Source organism: Oncorhynchus keta, chromosome 14 (genome assembly GCF_023373465.1).
Source record: "Oncorhynchus keta strain PuntledgeMale-10-30-2019 chromosome 14, Oket_V2, whole genome shotgun sequence".
In the NCBI taxonomy this organism is placed as follows: Eukaryota; Metazoa; Chordata; class Actinopteri; order Salmoniformes; family Salmonidae; genus Oncorhynchus; species Oncorhynchus keta.
The window spans coordinates 67252569-67272540 of NC_068434.1; the positions used below are offsets into that span (position 1 = coordinate 67252569).

The following is a 19972-nucleotide window of genomic DNA, read 5'->3' on the forward strand; positions in this document are numbered from 1 at the left end:
GCTCAGTGCTTCATCCATTGGAAACAAAGTTGAATGTTCAATTTGCAGGGAGAGACACTATAAAAAAAACTAGGTCAATCATTTATTTGGATACAGAAACCATTAGGTGACAAAAATTACCATAAGCAATACGGGGATACTTTTATCACAAGTTCATGACATACCAACTGATTCCACTTTTCAACATGAGGAGTGCTTTCTCCAAGCCAGTCAGTCTGATTGTCAGTAAAGGTGGCACTATTTAATATGCTGTCATCTCTAGGATACGTTTACTAGGCCTACTCTTAGTATGTGACAGGTTGTAGATGACAAGAATGCATGTGACAATAAATAAGTATTTGACAAGAATGTAAACGTCACATTTCGCTATATAAATTGTAGCCTAGGTTTTAATCTTTTCCTTGATTGGAAAACAGTAAAGTCAAACTTGAATCATTGTATGACTTCTTGGACTGTACAGTAGCCTCCCTTTATGTCAAAATAGGAAAATATTGAAACAATTACAGTTAATAATTGCTGCGACATTGTAAACGAGCAATTACTATCCATTAATTATTAGCACAATTGAAAACGTTCACAATAAAACCCTCCCACATTCTAATCTAAATGGATAATTGTGGAAATTAATGCACAGTAGCCGATTACACAATTTCACTATCGTATCTCATTGGACAGCGGTTGAACGTATGTTCCACTCGCCTTCTGTCGGTCGGGGAAATCGCGACTGGTGTGGACTTGTAAATTAAGCGAAATAGGGAACGTTCGTCACCAAGGCAATCAACTTTACTTTCCAACAACTGAGATATTTTTTAAATCTTTGACCTACCTATTTGGATTAAATCATAGCCTTCTGCGTGTGAAGACACAGTGCGGTTATTGGCTCCTTTGCCCGCGTTTGCAGAACGAATTGCAACGTTGTGGAGTTGTTGTAATTTATCCAGGTTGCTCTCAAGTGACGCGCATAGCACATTCTATGATTTTGGTGGGCGACAGTCGCACTTGTCCTCTGGTATACTGAATTTCGTTGGCTGTATGGAGGGATGTCGGGATGGCTTGCACCAGGAGAACCAAAACTTTGGTGTCTACATGCGTGATCTTGAGTGGCATGACCAACATCGTGTGTCTCCTCTATGTTGGATGGGTCACTAATTATATCGCGAATGTATACATCAAAGTCCCTATGCCTGTCCCAGAGAAAAAGTTAGAAGGCGATAAGAAGGGGGAAACCTTACGGATCATAGAACGACTTGATCGACTTGAGAATGTGGTCAACCAGCACATACAAGGTAAAGTAACCACTACAGTGAGCAAGTATCCTTTAATTGGCATTTGATAGATTCTGAGTTGCATATGTTTAATTGCATTGAATGCATGGTTTGTGATTTATTCATGATATAGGCTCGTTCACATAGGTCGATATCTCCAAACGCAGCAAATAATGACATTGACCATAACATTGTCCTTTATGAATAATGTGACCGCCATTTGTCATCTCCTTACTTCGAATGGTTTGCCTGTCTGGAACATGTGACAGAAAGGGAAAAGGACAATGAGATCATTGCAAAGGCCATTGATACTCTGTTGGCAAAATTCCTAGTAGTCTATGCATTATAATTTGAACAGTGTTGGTGACCATAATAACTTCTCCCACCATGTGAAATATACATATAATAAATGTATAGCTGCAGTTATACTCAACCTTATTGTTCAGTTTGCTGTCTCTCACATGCTGAAGCTTGAAACCTTTTTCAAAACCCAAGTCTGTCTCCTTATACATTTTGGCATAATTGTCTATTTTTTTGCATCTGCTCATCAGGTTTATTACGAAACTCTTGAAGTTTGTTTTTCTGTTAGGACAATAGTAGAAAACGGTCTAATTCTCTCAGACTGTCTCAAGACTGTCTACAGTTTGTAGTGTAGAATGTGAACTAGCCCAGCATATACTGTACGTATCTGCTACAATGTCATCTATTTTGAGCTATAAACTCAATGTCAAATGTACTGGGACTACATTTTGAAGGATGTTATGTCAATGTAATACGGCACACACAGTATAAACTGTACCCAAACAGACGTTGTGGTCTGTCTTCCCCAGACATAGCGTTGGAGACACTGTTGAACTTGCAACAAGTGAATTTCCACAGACAATTTTTTATTACTGTACTTTATAGTGTTATCTCACAAGCTAAAATGCAACATAATGGTGCCATTAATTCAGTTAATCTAATGGGAATTTGATATAATATATATATTTTTTTGAATATCCTTTTGACTTTGGATTACTCTTGTGTTCTAGGGAATGTCTGGAATTCCCTTCTCAAATTCCTTCAGGCTTTGCACCTCGCTACAGCATTACTCCATACTCTTACTGTAATTCTCTCCCTCCCTTTCTGTATCATGATTTGAGCTTTACTATTGTCAACTTGAGAATGTTACCCAGGCTCTGATTTGAAGAGAGGACAAGTAGAGTATGAGTTACAGACAGACAGGGAGGCACCCATCCCTAGGTCACGGGCAGAGGTGGACTTCACTGAGCTGTGAGGCACCGTACATAGTCAAGCCTGGCTGGTCAGTTGAGTAAACATTCTTTGTGGTGCCGAGACTACATTTCACTGTTTGGCACTGACAGAGAGCAGCCTGTTGAACAGTGCTCTGTATGTTTTCTGTGTAAGAGTGTCTGCCTATCTCCTCAGGAAATGTTTTGACTATTTTTGTTACTCAAAAGGGGAAATGTCGCATTAGGTCAGATTGTAAAGATCAATTCAATGTGGCACAGAACACGGCTGGAAGGACAGAATGCCCTCTGTCTATAGCACTATACTGCATGGATGGAGGGTGGACTGATAAAACATGCACTGTAACTCAGCTGTACATGCATGTTGATTTGGAATGTATCATCAATCAGCCTATTAGAGGTGGGCCTCAGGTTTGAGAGCGGTTTGAAGACACGGCTTGGGCAGGCATAAAATATTTGGATTCATTTTGTAGAATAGTAAACTAGGAAGACTACTACTCAGAACACATCTAGAGTTCTGTTTATCTTGCCAATGTAAGTGCCAAGAATGAAAACATTTCTAGTTTGCGTAGCTGACAAGTCCACACACGCCCACCATAAGTGCTGTTACTGCACTCTATGGCTTTCCTCATACTCCCAAAAGGCTTCATACTGATAATGCATGTGTGTGAGGGTGCTGCTGTACTGAACGGACAACAACTTACACATTCTTCTATTAATAAATGCGCTGCCATGACACTTGTTTACCTTGAACAAATGACTATCGTTCTAAACCATTTAGTATGTGACAACCAAGTATGGACGGAGTGTTCTTGTACAGAGACATAGAAATGTGTCTTGCACTGTATAACACTGGGCATCATTCAGGCATCAACCACTCCGAATTATGGTGTTTGTCTTGTAAGTGTGAAGTGTCTTTCCTCCTGCAGTGTATTTACCTGGCTTTTTATGAGCATACCAGCGCTCACATTTTGAGCCACTCCGAGTGCTCCTCTACACAGGTAACTGCGAATTCACCTGAGAGGTCTTCTTGAGTCATCAAAAAGTGAATATGAATTTAGACATGACAGAACTCCAAAGGAGTTTTCTTCCATAAAGTACAGTTGTGCCTCAGACCTTTTTTTTTATATACTATAAATCTCCCCTCTGAACATGAGGAAAGAAAAGACAGAGTATGGGTCTATTTAATGGTGATTGTTTTTGTGAGAATGCAGTGGTCCTCTGGTTGATTTAACCCCTGGGGATAACTAATTATATGGCGCTGATTCAGAGTGAGATGATGATGCCTCAATCAAATCAACCTGTCAAATCAATTGAAAAGCCCTCTAAATCATAATGAGTGTTTACTCTTGAGAAGAGGAGTGTGAGAGTGTGTGTTATTGTATAATGGAACAAGAAATGTATATCCGATGGTATTATCTTTTTGCTTGGTTTTGGCTACAGAGCACTTATCTGCCTTGTTGCTTCCACTAAAATATCACTCCGCATAATCTGCCATGCCAAGTCAGTTTGCCCCTATATCCTTTCAATGAAATATTGAATGACACATAACGACTGCAAGAGGCTGCAGGCGTTGACCAAGTGTCATAATAATACATAATGCTTAACTTGCTGAATATAGGTTAAATATGGATCGCAAACAAGTGGTTCTTGATCTAACATTAGGGCTGAACTGGTCGTGTTCCGCTGATCTGCTGACTGTTGGGAAGCTGCCCAAAACATTAATCAAGTCATTGGCAATGCCAGGTTAATTTTAGATATTTAGTTAAGTACCCTGCTTCCTTTCACTGATAATCTTTATGTAGCCTACTCTTCAGAGACCAATGAATATCCTCATTTCAGAGCAGAATGCAGATATGCTGTAACCCTTTTCCCTCAAAGGGAAGTGGAGATACAGCATCTCATTCTCCCATACTTCCTTTTTTTTCTCCTCTCAGAATTCCTCTTAGCAACTCCCACAACTCTCTTAGCAGATTGTGGATTGGTAGAATGCGGGTGTCAGGGTAACATTAGTGCCACCATAATCAAGTAGAAATGTTGTCATTTCTCTACAGCGTGTCTGTTCTTTACAGAGCACAGCCTCAATGTATGTAGTGGTTTTGGGATTGTAAACTTACTGGAATGACCAAGATCTACCAATCCTAAGTGAATGTGGTGTCAGTGAAAGTGTGCTGAAGCAGAGCTGAAGTGTGGATAGGGAGGGGAAAGGGAGTCTCCAGAATGTTGATTTCCTTTACCAGTAAAGGAATGATTATTAAATTACAGTTAAACAAATGCACAGGAGGACGATTGCTAATGAAAACAATTAATTACAATGTATCCAGAGGGCAAAAGCATCATGAAGAAGAAAATCTGAATAAATGATAAATTGTAACCTCCCTTGCAAGTATTTCAGTTCTGAGTTTCCCCTGACAATTTACTCTAAACAGGAAAATATCTATGGCACTTCTTCAAGGCTGCTGTTCCTTGTTTATTTGAATTAAATGATAAAATAGTGTCATGTAATTGTTGTTAGTCACTACTCTGATTCTGAGGTAGATTCATGTCTCATTGCTGGAGAAGTGTAAGGAGGGGGTTATTTTTACGGTTTACTCCCTATCTGCTATAATATCTAGAAAGCAACGTGCAGATAATTCAGGACAGCGTTTAGAAGTGCCCCACTGAAACAAAAGCGTTTGACAGCCCTCTCTGGCTTTACCTTGATTAAGATGGTCCCAATGCAGACTCTTCCTCTCCTCTATACCCCACCATCATCCAAAGCAATTTGTTTCAGTCCCTCATATCTGCCCGGTCTATTTGCTAAGTGCACACATGGGCACAAAGACAGCTTGTGTTCCACCAGACAGGCTTTTTAGGGAAGGCTCATCTCCATGTGGCGAAATGAGGAAGCTGAGTGACGGTGACAGTAACTTAGACAAATTGGAGAGCTTTGTTTTTACATGCTAGATTGTCTACCCATATTCATCTGCCATCCTATATACTTCATAATTCATGCCTCCCAGTAAGAAAGCAACATTTTGGTTTGAGCAAAAAATAAAAACATTTCTGGAGTTATACATTCTTTCTAGTTTTCTAATACCCTGTTAGTCTTTGTTGTATTCATTTATGAGTAGGAATGTTTTCTCATAGAGCAGGAAACATACCAGGATGTACTACACAGGGGAAATGCACAAACTCATTTTCTTATTTAGGAATTCGTATAGAAACTCCATGACAAGCATGAAGGAAGGGTTGGCACAGTGGTGCAAATCGAGGTCATGCGGAGCACAGCACAGTCTGGCTGCATTCAAAAACGGGTCTTAAGATATTTACATATGTAGGATCTTAATTTGAGCCATTTCGCTACAGCAGGAAAATAATCCTGCAGCAACAGGAAATGTCCATTCGTGATAATCCACATAATACTTCACATCTTTGTAGGGGTTGATGCAATTTTTCAAAGGCAAAAGCAAGGGAATAAAGGGAAAATACAAGGGAAATTCCAAACTTCAGAATCCTTTTTAAACCTTAAATACACTACACATTTTACATTTTCTGCATTTCAGGAAGGTTCTCCTGCAACACAGTGATCAAATTAAGATCCTGTATCTGTAATGAAGATATTATTCCGTAGGTAGTGTCTGCAGGTTAAGACATTTAAGGTAGGGTATTGCTGGAGTCTATTGGCAAAGAGGAAAAGAAGAGTTGTTCTTTATTGCATGCCTAATTACTCTGCACCTCTCCCTTGTGAATCAGCAGACTACAGATGTAGGATCTTAATTTGATCACCCTGTTGCAGGTGAACTTTCAAATGTAGTGTATTTGAGGTTTAAAAGGGCTTCTGAAGTTTGACATTTTCAGATATTTCAGACTAGATTTACCCTTTTGAAAAATGTATCAACCTACAAAAATGTCTTAATTCTAATCCACATTTCCTGTTGCTGCAGGATATTTTAACCACTGTAGCAAACTGGCTCAAATTAAGATCCTACATCTGTATCCTGCTGAATGTTGGTGTAAACTGTGGATTGATAACCCAGAGACTGAAGGAAGAGATGACAGGAAGGAAGGAGGATACTCAGCAGGAGGCTGCCTCACCAGTGACCTGCCCGTAGATTCATCGCTGTTAATCCTAATTGGGATGTTAATCAAAACGCGTATGTCTCATCATGTCCCCAGCTCACTGGCTCCCAGGGCTCATAAAACAACAATAATAATCCATCACTGATATAGAAGTGAACCGAATGGACCTAACTAACTGTCATTGTGTGTTATTCTATGGTCGTTATTCATTGGCACATGCGTAGCTGTGAGACTATTGAGGCTGTTGTTTAACAGTCAGTGAGTGAAACAACTCCCTCCTTCATCAGTGTTCTTATTACGGAGTGTACTGAGTGGAGAGGCTTTCTAACTTCTACTAACTATTGAGTGTATGACGCAGCCAATTATAGAGAAGCCACTTTTTTTGCACCCATACCTTGAGCAGGGGATTCTAATTAGCGGCAATGGGACCTAATTGCTGGTTAATTAGAGGGAATGAGGAACCTGTGAGTAGCTGTGAGTATCGGCCCAATCAGCCAGAGTTGAACATTCCCTGATCCTGACAGAAATTAGCGCTCCACTGCAGACAGGCAGTTGTGCTGATGTATTGCAAGAGAGTGCTACTAAGGCATCTAATACCCACAGGATGTTGAAAATCAGCCTCAATTATCACCATGTCTCATTTGATAATTTTTACCCTGGAACTTAATTACTTAGTGCCGCTAAATTCTCCTGTTATCTAATTGTTTTTCAGTATTCCTCACAAAACACCTGAAGGCAACACCCACACCACACAGGTTTATTTTCAGATGTTTATTAAAATCGCTAGAGCAATTAGCATCTGGCCACTTTTGTCCACTGGGCTGAAACACGTCCTGTTATTCATAATAGTTATTACCAATCCATATAATCACAATCTGCCCTAAAGACATGCCTCATTCATGCTGTTGTGTTTTCTTATAGTGCACATTATTACTACCAATAATAGACTACACATTACTATCATTATATTGAACATATTCCAAGTAGGGCTGTGGGGGTCATGACATTTTGTCAGTCGGTGATTGTCAAGCAAATAACTGCCTTCGTCAATCACTCATTCACAATTTGACAAGCATTTGATAATATTCTCAACAGCCCATTGTTCCAATAGCAGTCGGAAATGTGTTTTGTCTTGTCCCGTGTATATATAATTTCTTCATATATATTTCGTATATATTGTTAATCTCAATTTCCATCTACGGACTGAACATACTCTCCTGCAACCCGCCTCACCCAATGTGGTACGGATCTGCTAATTTTTTTATACTTTAGAACCGGAACCCCCATCAGAAGCTTACTAGCTAGTCGTCAGTTAGCCACTGCTAGCGGTCATCACCGTTAACTCGGACATCAGCCAGCCTCAGTCCGGTCGATTCCTGCCAGTCTCTACTACCGCTTCGGATTCCTACTGCAAGCTCTGGACCTTTACACCGGATCATCACAGCTAGCTAGCTCCTATGCGTGTGGCTACTCCTGGCTGACGTCTCTGTCCCGAAGCAAGCTCCTGTTAGCCTGGAGCTAGGCCCATCTCCCGGCTAGCCGAAGAGGTCCATCAGCCAATTCTTGGGCTACAATACCTCTTTTGCCAATTTGCCTGGACCCGTTGCTGCCGACACGGAGCCCAATCCATCATGACTGGTCCACCAACGTAACCGTCCGAGGTGGTTTCAACAGGCTCTTCCATTGCGACGTCCCCTATTTTGGTTAGTGATTGCCTTTATTTCACTGTAGAGCCTCCAGCCCTGCTGAATATGCCTAGCTTGTCCTTCTGTTCCACCCCCCACACATGCGGTGACCTCACCTGGTTTATATGGTGCCTCCTAGAGACACAATCTCTCTCATAATCACTAAATGCCTATGTTTACCTCTACTGTACTCGCATCCTACCATACCCTTGTCTGTACATTATGCCTTGAATCTATTCTTCCGTGCCCAGAAATCTGCTCCTTTTATTCTCTGTTCCGAACGCACTAGACGACCAGTTCTTATAGCTTTTAGCCGTACCCTTATCCTACTCCTCCTCTGTTCCTCTGGTGATGTAGAGGATAACCCAGGCCCTGCAGCCCCCAGCACCACTCCCATTCCCCAGGCGCTCTCATTTGTTGACTTCTGTAATTGTAAAAGCCTTGGGTTTCATGTATGTTAACAGTAGAACCCTCCTCCCTAAGTTTGTTTAATTCACTGATTCAGCACACTCCGCCAACCCAGATGTCCTAGCCGTGTCCGAATCCTGGCTTAGGAAGGCCACCAAAAATCCTGATATTTCCATCCCTATAACATATTTTCCAACAAGATAACTGCCAAAGGGGGCTGAGTTGCAATCTACTGCAGAGTGAGCCTGCAGAGTTCTGTCAAACTATCCAGGTCTGTGGCCAAACAATTCGAGCTTCTACTTTTTAAAAATCCACCTTTCCAGAAACAAGTCTCTCACCGTTGCTGCTTGTTATAGGCCCCTTTCAGCCCCCAGCTGTACCCTGGACACCATATGTGAATTGATTGCCCCCCCCCCGTCTATCTTCAGAGTTTGTACTGTTAGGTACATACTGTTATGCCCAAAATTATCAAGGAACCTACCAGGTACAACCCTAAATCCGTAACTATGGGCACCCTCTTAGATATCATCCTGACCAACTTGCCCTCTTAATACACATCTGCTGTCTTCAACCAGGATCTCAGCGATCACTATCTCATTGCCTGCGTGCGACAACCGCTCCCTAAAACACTTCAGCGAGCAGGCCTTTCTAATCGACCTAGCCCCGGGTATCCTGGAAGGATATTGACCTCATCCCATCAGTAGAGGATGCCTGGTTGCTCTTTTAAATGTGCTTTCCTCACCATCTTAAATAAGCATGCCCCATTCAAAAAATGTAGAGCTAAGAACAGCATTTTATTGATCACCTACCAACCATTAACAATTCCGGCTCTCACAGACCTGTTCGTTTTTCTTTAAAATGCAAATTAATTACTTAAACCATACAATGTGATTTTCTGGATTTTTGTTTTAGATTCCATCTCTCACAGTTGAAGTGTACCTATGATAAAAATTACAGACCTCTACATGCTTTGTAAGTAGGAAACACTGCCGATTTTGCAGGTTATCAAAAACTTGTTCTCCCCACTGTGTGTGTGTATGTTGAGATCTCGATCTCGATCTCTCAGTCAGTTAGGAAAGCAAAGGCTAGCTTTTTCAAACAGACATTTGCATCCTGTAGCACTAATTACAAAATGTTTTGGGACATTGTAAAGTCCATGGAGAATAAGAGCACCTCCTCCCAGCTGCCCAATGCACTGGGGACAGGAAACATTGTCACCAGTAAATCTACGATAATCAATAATTTCAATAAGCGTTTTTCTACGGCTGGCCATGCTTTCCACCTGGCTACCCCTACCCCATCCAAAATCCAGACAGCTGATGTTCTGAAAGAGCTGCAAAATTGGGATCCCTACAAATCAGTTGGGCAAGACAATCTGGACCCTCTCTTTCAAAACCTTCTGCTGAAATTGTTGCAACCCCTACTACTAGCCTCTCGTATCGTCTGAGATCCCCAAAGATTGGAAAGCTGCTGCGGTCATCCCCCCTTCAAAGGGGGAGACACTCTAGACCCAAACTGTTATAGACCTATATCAATCCTGCCCTGTTAACTTGGCGTTTGAAGATTTCAGAAAGGCAGATCACTGACCATTTCAAATCCCACTGTACCTTCTCCACTATGCAATCTGGTTTCCGAGCTGCTCATGGGTGCACCTCAGCCACGCTCAAGGTCCTAAACCATATCATAACCGCCATCAATAAAAGACAGTACTGTGCAGCCGTCTTCATCGTCTTGGCCAAGGCTTTCGACTCTGTCAATCACCGCATTCTTAGCCTTGGCTTCTCAAATGACTGCCTCGCCTGTTGTCCGCACCTCTGGCAGTCTCAATGGGGGTGCCATGGGTCAATTCTCGGGCTGACTCTCTTCTCTGTAGACATCGATGATGTCGCTCTTGCTACTGATGATTCTTCATCCACCTCTACACAGACGACACCATTCTGTATACATCTGGCCCTTCTTTGGACACTGTGCTAACAAACCTCCAAACAAGCTTCAATGCCATAACACTCCTTCCATGGCCTCCAACTGCTTTTAAATGCAAGTAAAACTAAGTGCATGCTCTTCAACTGATTGCTGCACGCACCTGCCCGAATAGCATCGCTACTCTGGATGGTTCTGACTTGGAATATGTGGACAACTACAAATACTTAGGTGTCTGGTTAGACTGTAAACTCTCCTTCCAGACTCGCATTAAGCATCTCCAATCCAAAATTAAATCTAGAATTGGCTTCCTATTTCGCAACAAAGCCTCCTTCACTCATGCTGCCAAACATACCCTCGTAAAACTGACTATCCTACCGATCCTTGACTTCGGCAATGTCATTTACAAAATAGCCTCCCACAGTCTACTCGGCATGCGGTCTATCACAGTGCCATTCGTTTTGTCACCAAAGCCCCATATACTACCCACCACTGTGACCTGTATGCTCTAGTTGCCAAACCCACTGGCTCCAGGTCGTCTAAGTCTTTGCTAGGTAATGCCCCGTGCCTTGTCTCAGCACACTGGTCAGCATAGCAACATCCACCCGTAGGACGTGTTCCAGCAGGTATATTTCACTGGTCATCCCCAAAGCCAACACTTACTTTGGTCGCCTTTCCTTCCAGTTCTCTGCTGCCAATGACTGGAACGATTTGCAAAAATCGCTGAAGCTGGAGTTGTATATCTCCCTCTCTAACTTTAAGCATCAGCTGTCAGAGCAGCTTACTGATCACTGTACCTGTACACAGCCAATCTGTAAATGGCACACCCAACTACCTCATCCTGATATTGTTACTTATCCTCTTGCTCTTTTGTACCCCAGTATCTCTACTTGCATATCATCATCTGCACATCTATCACTCCAGTATTAATGCTAAATTGTAATTATTTAGCCTCTATGGCCTATTTATTGCCTCTTCTATATTTTGGCAGGTAGCCTAGTGGTTAGAGAGTTGAACTAGTAACTGAAAGGTTGCAAGATCGATTTCCCCGAGCTGACAAGGTAAAACTCTGTTGTTCTGCCCCTGAACAAGGCGTTGTTCCTAGGCCGTCATTGAAAATAAGAATTTGTAATTAACTGACTTGCCTAGTTAAATAATGGTAAAATAAAATTTGCACACACTGTACATAGATTTTCCTATTGTGTTATTGACTCTACGTTTGTTTGTAACTCTGTGGTATTTTTGTTGCACTGCTTTGCTTTATCTTGGCCAGGTCGCAGTTGTAAACTGGCCTACCTGGTTAAATAAAGGTGAAATAAAAAAATGAATTTCCCAGTGGCATCCCCCTTGTGTGGCCATAATGCCACCTAAAAAATCCATGCCTTTTGCGTTGGCCGTTGTGCCCTTGGGCTGAATATAACAATTATAATTCCCTCCCCCTGGCTGTGGCACTCCAAAGCGCCTCTCACTCACATGGCTCTCTCGGATATCTAAATTCTTATTAACCAATGCCCTTCACGTGATCAGGTCTGACTCCGGGATGCTGGCCTTCTAGGCAGAGTTCCTCTGTCCAGTGTCTGTGTTCTTTTGCCCATCTTAATCTTTTCATTTTATTGGCCAGTCTGAGATATGGCTTTTTTCTTTTCAACTCTGCCTAGAAGGCCAGCATCCCAGATTCACCTCTTCACTGTTGACGTTCAGACTGGTGTTTTGTGGGTACTGTTTAATGAACTGCTGCCAGTTGAGGTCTTGTGAGGTGTCTGTTTCTCAAACTAGACACTCTAATGTACTTGTCTTCTTGCTCAGTTGTGCACCGGGGCCTCCCGCCCTTTCTATTCTGGTTAGAGCCGGTTTGCACTGTTCTGTGAGGGGAGTAGTACACAGCATTGTACAAGATCTTCAGTTTCTTGGCAATTTCTCACATGGAATAGCCTTAATTTCTCAGAACAAGAATAGACTGACGAATTTCAGAAGAAAGGTCTCTGTTTCTGGCCATTTTGAGCTTGTAATCGAACCCACAAATGCTGATGCCCCAGGCCAGTTTTATTGCTTCTTTAATCAGAGCCACAGTTTTCATCTGTGGTAACATGATTGCAAAAGGGTTTTCTAATGAACAATTAGCCTTTTAAAATGAAACATGGACGAGCTAACACCGTGCCATTGGAACACAGGAGAGATGGTTGCTGATATTGAGCCTCTGTATGCCTAGATATTCCATAAAAAATCTGCCGTATTAAAGTTTTTGTCACGTGCGCCGAATACAACACCTTACAGTGAAATGCTTACTTACAGGCTCTAACCAATAGTGCAAAAGAGGTATTAGGTGAACAATAGGTATGTATAGAAATAAAAAGTCAGTGAAAAACAACAGTAGCGAGGCTACATACAGACACCGGATAGTCAGGCTGATTTGAGGTAGTATGTACATGTAGATATGGTTAAAGTGACTATGCATATATGATGAACAGAGTAGTAGTAGTAGCGTAAAGAGGGGTTGGTGGGTGGTGGGACACAATGCAGATAGCCCAGTTAGCCAATGTGTGGGAGCACTGCTTGGTCGGGCCAATTGAGGTAGTATGTACATGAATGTATAGTTAAAGTGACTGCATATATGATAAAACTGAGAGAAGCAGCAGCGTAAAAGAGGGGTTGGGCGGGGCACACAATGCAAATAGTCCAGGTAGGTATTTGATTACCTGTTCAGGAGTCTTATAGCTTGGGGGTAAAAACTGTTGAGAAGCCTTGGCACTCTGGTACCGCTTGCCATGCGGTAGTAGAGAGAACCGTCTGACTGGGGGTGGCTGGGGTCTTTGACAATTTTTAGGGCCTTCCTCTGACACCGCCTGGTTTAGAGGTCCTGGATGGCAGGCAGCTTAGCCCCAGTGATGTACTGGGCCGTACACACTACCCTATGTAATGCCTTGCGGTCGGAGGCCGATCAATTGCCGTACCAAGCAGTGATGCAACCAGTCAGGATGTTGCAGCTGTAGAACCGTTTGAGGATCTGAGGACCCATGACAAATCTTTTTAGTTTTCTGAGGGGGAATAGGCTTGGTTGTGCCCTCTTCACGACTGTCTTGTTGTGTTTGGACCATTCAAGTTTGTTTGGTGATGTGAACACCAAGGATCTTGAAGCTCTCAACCTGCTCCACTACAGCCCCGTCGATGAGAATGAGGGTGTGCTCGTTCCTCCTTTTCCTGTAGTCTACAATCATCTCCTTAGTCTTCGTTACGTTGAGGGATAGGTTGTTATTCTGGCACCACCCGGTCAGGTCTCTGGCCTCCCTATAGGCTGTCTCGTTGTCGGTGATCAGCCTATCACTGTTGTGTCATCTGCAAACTTATTGATGGTGTTGGAGTCGTGGGTGAACAGGGAGTACAGGAGGGGACTGAGCACGCACCCCCTAAGCGGCTCCAGTGTTGAGGATCAGCGTGGCAGATGTGTTGCTACCTAACCTCACCACCTGGGGGTGACCCGTCAGGAAGTCCAGGATCCTGTTGCAGAGGAAGGTGTTTAGTCCCAGGATCCTTAGCTTAGTGATGAACTTTGAGGGCAATATGGTGTTGACTACAGCTCAGCGTACAATGAATGGTTATTCTCACATATATGTTAATTTTGTTCACGTGGGAAAGGGCAGTGTGGAGTGCAATAGAGATTGCATCATCTGTGGATCTGTTTGGGCGGTATGCAAATTGGAGTGGGTCTAGGGTTTCTGGGATAATGGTGTTTATGAGCCAGCCTTTCAAAGCACTTCATTGCTACAGACGTGAGTGCTATTGGTCTTGTCATTTAGGCAGGTTGCCTTTGTGTTCTTTGGCACAGGGACTATGGTGGTCTGCTTGAAACATGTTGGTATTACAGACTCAATCAGGGATATGTTGAAAATGTCATTGAAGACACCTGCCAGTTGGTCAGCACATGCCCAGAGCACACGTCCTGGTAATCTGTGTGGCCCCGCAGCCTTGTGTATGTTGACCTGTTTAAAAGGTCTTACTCACATCTGCTACTGAGAGTGTGATCACAGTTGTCCGGAACAGCTGATACTCTCATGCGTGTCTGTGTTGCTTGCCTCGAAGCAAGCATAGAAGTGATTTTAGCTCGTCTGGTAGGCTCGTGTCACTGGGTAGCTCGCGGTTGTGCTTCCGTTTTATAGTTTGCAAGCCCTGAACTGATTTAAGTTTCCCTGCATTAAAGTCTCCGGCCACTAGGAGCGCCGCATCTGGGTGAGTGGTTTCCTGTTTGCTTATTTCCTTCATTTGCTGACTGAGTGAGGTCTTAGTGACAGCATCTGTCTGTGGTGGTAAATAAACAGCCACTAAAAGTATAGCTGAAAACTCTAAGTAGTGTGGGCTGCAATTTATATCAATATACTTCAGGCGAGCAAAATCTAGAAACTTCCTCAGATTTCGTGCATCAGCTGTTATTTACAAATATGCACGGACTGCCCCGCCTCGAGTGTGCTGTTCTATCTTGCCGGTGCAGCGTATATTCCACTAGCTGAATGTCCATGTCGTAATTCAGCCACGATTCTGTGAAACATGTCCCATTGGTAGGATATTCGTAATCGTACCTCATCTAATTTATTGTACAATGATTGCATATTGGCGAGTAATATCGATGGTAACGGTAGCTTTCCTACACTGTATTTCGGATTAATTTGATGTTATTTTAATGGACAAAAATGTGCTTTTCTTTCAAAAACAAGGCCATTTCTAAGTGACCGATCCTAATGATTTGTTTTGAAGCCAGAGCAACGTGCACGGTTCGGTTGAAGCCCATTGAGGGGCGGCAGCGTAGCCTAGTGGTTAGAGCGTTGGACTAGTAACCGGAAGGTTGCGAGTTCAAACCCCCGAGCTGACAAGGTACAAATCTGTCGTTCTGCCCCTGAACAGGCAGTTAACCCACTGTTCCCAGGCCGTCATTGAAAATAAGAATGTGTTCTTAACTGACTTGCCTGGTTAAATAAAGGTAAAATAGAAAAATAAAAAAATTAATTGAGGGCACCTGCTGCTGTTTTTTGTTGTAAACCACAGATGACTCAAAAGACTAACTTTGAACAGATGTAATTATGAGGGGGAAGTCATCCATGCCTGCACTATCAAACCTCTCGATTCTGGCCAGTGGGCGGAGGGCAGCGGTTTAGTCATCTCTGTCTCATAGACTGACTCATCTCGTAAGGAAGAACAGAGCTGTAGAAGCTAACACACTCAAATTCAGCGTAGCTCACTCAAGAGACTGTTGTCTTGAAACAAAACATTGGATTAGGTTTAATATTCGTGTTTTTTAAAGATTTTTAAAGCAGTTTCCCAAGAACGGTTCAGGTAGGCTTCAAGGCAAGCTCATAATCTGCTCTGCTCAGAAAGAAGACTCAATGATGTGTAAACTTTCCCACTGTGTTAACTTTGCCACCTGTGTCGGTATGTTTCGCCTCTGGCATTACCATGCGTCTTGTAACCTTTTGAATCGAGATAAAATTGCTTCAAAGAATATCAACCACTCTCATTATCCCATCCTGTTTTGATTGCTTCATTCACCTTACATCAAAGATAAGCCCTAATTATTTTAACTTTAAGTTGTGACATTAGCATGAAAGACAGTAGCCTTAAATTCTTATTTTAAGAGAATGATAATCTATTTAGCCTTCAGGTTCAACTCCCTCTTCCTCTTCTCTCCAGTTGAAATTGAAAGCGCCTGTGACATTGGCATTTGCGTACGTCAGATGTGAGGACAGATAGCAGCCTGTTCCTCTGCTGTTTCAGTAAACTCTTACACTTGGGGTGTTGGTGTCAGATGCCTCATGTTGAAGAGCACAGACCACAGGGCTGGAGGAGGAGAACCCCTTTATACATCTGTTTTCACAGGGAACCAATACAGAGACTACTCTGTTACTGTAGGACGTGATGCTCGGTGAAGTTATTAGGCCCTTTGAAGCTCAGAGCTTGCACCTGAATTGCGTCAGTGTCACAGGGGACATCTTCCACATTGACTACAGCAGGTGCATCAGGCAGAAACCATGTGGGGGTATTTATCATACACAATATTCAGGAGTATCAAATGTTTTTTTCTGTTTTAAATGCTGTCTGAAAAGGTCTCTTCAACTTGTCAACACTGGTTAAGTCCTATCCACCTCTCTAGAGGTGTCACTATGTCACTGCAGGCCATACCTCAAGGAATGCCCAGCGAGATGAGTGGTGTTCTGAAACATGTAGTCTCTACTCCTGAAATAGTCTGACATTTTACTTGTTCCAACAAATGCGTCTGGCACACAGGCATCACATATGTGTTTCTCAATCAGCATGAGGTTTTGCACATTTGAGAGGTATGGATCTGTAAACCTCATTACTGATATCTTTAGCATGTGTGGTTTCTATATTCTACATCCTTATGAAACCTGCTTCTGCTAAACATTCTTTTTGAGCTGCTATTCTTTCTATTGATTTAGAATCTCTCCTATGTTCATCAAGGCCATCAGCCTCTATAGAAAAGTAGCCTACGCCAGTCAGAGGTTGAAGTGGAGCCAGAAACTTTGGTCAGAAGAGGAGTTTATGCCTGGAGTGCTCTGCTCTGCTCTGCCAGCCTCTCTCCTCTGCCTCTCTGTTCCGCCTCCTCACTGCACAAGTGCAAGCCATCAAATATTCACTGCTGCCTTTAGAATGCAAAGTGTAAAAATAGATCCAAAATGTTTTAAGTTGGTGATACTGGAAGGAACGAGTCATTACACATTCTCCCCAAAGATGCTTAAAATGCTGTTTGTGTTTGCATCTGACCGCCTCCACTGAATTGTGTGCGGAACTCTAATGAACTCAGGCTGAGCATTCCAACAGCGGTAGTGTTGGCTCGCTGCAGTCTGATTCTGTTGGACCCACAAAAAGCTCCTTTAAATGGTAGTGGTGCATTCATCAAAGAGGATAGCCTGAAGTGTATGATGTGCATCTGCTAGTACTTTGCGCACACATGCCCCCTCAGACCTCAGGTCTCAGGTTCAGGTTCTGCCTCATTAGCTACTCCCGCTCTCTATCAGTTATTTAATAAATTCCCTAAACCGCAATTATTCAGATAAATATCTATGTGAAGACAAATAGCACGGCGTGGAGAAGGTTAGAGGAATGTTAACTAACCTGATGCAGGTATTGCATTCTAAAGTTAGTTCCACAACAGTGTATTGTATTCTCTTATTACAGGTTTATCAACTCTGAGAATTTGTAGAAAGGATAGTACTGTACTGCTCTGTAACTGACAAATTGTTATTTTATTACATCTGCTACAGAGGGACAAGAGTGAGCCATGGAAATGAAAGTGCTAAAAACAAATTAGCTCCCTACTTTAAAAATGAGATGGAGAACAAGCTGGTGCAGGTACAGCCAACTAGTGCAAAAATAATATTGCGATATATTCAAACTGATATGATATAATATCCTGATGTGCTTTAAACCTTAACTGTATACTTTTTTTTTTTTGCTATCTCTAGTAATAACTCTACAGCAGGCATGCTGCACAGAGCACAATGCAAATAATGCCTATTTCGTAACCAGATATTCATTCTCCGGTCACAGCGTTGAATGTCTTCATGCTATGGTTGGTGAATATTGACGAGCCACCAGCAGCTTGAGAAGAACAGAAAAGAGAATGGTCTTGATTTGAAAGGCTACAGGGCATTGTGTGTTACTTCTGAAGGCTCTAAATGGAGACTTCTGAGCTGCCTTTCATAAAAACCCAGTTTGAAGCTTTGGAAAACAGATATTCTGACAACTTGATAGGAGGAATATAGCCACCAGGCAGTGCTTTGTCAGTCTGGCACAGAGGGCAATGGCAGCCGTCAGCAGCCAACCACTCTGTCTGACCTAAGGGGTTAGCGAAGCAGCACAGCGAAAACCTTCCCTCTCGTGTGCTTTAGTGGGGCATCTGCAGGGTGGTGATAAGGAGTGGACTGTTTAATTTCCCCCCCCCCCTCACTGGAGACAGTTTCGAGTCAATTAAATCTCTCATAGCACTTTTTAGAATTTTAAGTTAGGGCAATTGTTTGGTTCAGAATTTGCAACCCCAGTCGTGATAGAACATGTTGTAAAATGATAGCTGGGTTTATTGTCGTAAACCCCTCCAACAGTAAGTTTAGCATGGATGTGCTTTACTCTGATTACAGAATTGAACATCTAAGCATTTCTTCCCTCTCACTGTGCTGCATATGCCAGGAGACTGCAATTTTCTTTGAATTAGAGCTACAGTTTAAACGTAATCTTATTGCATCTGAGTATCAGTGTTACTGCCAATTTCACATCCCCTAGTCAATTTCAATTCATCAAGTTCACCTCACATGGGAGTTTTACTCCATTTTAATGATTTTGAAGGTAACATATCCTTGTGTAAATAGTTTGAAGAATGATTGCTCTAGTGTTTTCTATGCCAGGAGACAGAAACAGCATGATGTAGAATGCTTTATTCTCCAAAAAGCAAAGACTTCCAGGGACTACATACTATCGGAAGTTTCTTCAATGAATTAAAATGTAAACGGTAGGTGATGTCAACAATTGAAATGTCTTTTCTTCCATGGTTATCTATTGCTTTCTTGAGATGTAGTAGGCTGTGTATGAATATAAGTTTGTTTTCATAACTGTTCAAACTCTTCAGAACTCCCATAATCTAATGTCGCGTTCATGTGCTAGTCGTAACTAGGAAACTCGTACATTTACTGCTAACAGGTTGTGGTTATACATGTTCCGTGTCCAACCAGTTAGCAAGTAGAACATTTCCCTACATCCGACTAGCACATGAACGCGGCATTAACTGGTGGTCCATGCAGCTGCAGTTCCCTGTTGTGATTCACTTTAAAGAATGTGTTGTTTGATGTGTCTGAAAGAAACTTTGCTAAGGAGATAGGTCAAACCCTCCAGCTTTGAGAGAAATGAAAGTTGTCTGCTGTAGCAAGGTTGGTGAAATGGTAATTATCACAAATGAGAACGCTTTCACCTTTCCATAAATATTTAGAGAGGAAAAACATCCATGAAAAAAATATAAGACATCTGAATGCACATCTTTGTAGCCTCATTGAGTAGCCTTCCACCTCAGGCAAACAAAGCATACCGTTGTTTGTCTGGTACATACAATGCAGATTCAGCCAAGCACTTCTCCCTCTGAGAGGAGCCTAAAGCTCCCTGCTGGATGTCTGTCTCTGCAGCACACAGACTGAGCACACTCAGCAGCACAGAGCCCCCCCAGTCAGTCAGGCCCTGTTTAAAGGACAGTCTCATCCATTCACCCCCAGCCTCCTCCCTCTTTCTTCCTGCTTCAGCCACTTCCTTCCTGCTCCAGCCTTCCCCAGTCTTCCCCAGTCTCCTCCAGTCCTGCTCCTTCTGGTTAGAGAGCTAATAGCTTCTGGAAGAGGGG

General features: G+C 42.6%; 1 protein-coding gene across 1 annotated transcript in view; it reads left to right on the forward strand.

Annotated features, from left to right (window-relative positions):
• Positions 1-622: 622 nt before the first annotated feature.
• LOC118393834 (polypeptide N-acetylgalactosaminyltransferase 18-like) overlaps positions 623-19972 on the forward strand; it is an 83470-nt gene continuing 64120 nt past the window's right edge. Inside the window, exon 1 of the mRNA XM_035786949.2 lies at positions 623-1286. Coding sequence (XP_035642842.1) covers positions 1049-1286 — 238 coding nt within the window. The 5' untranslated portion in view covers positions 623-1048. The remainder of the gene's footprint in view (positions 1287-19972) is intronic.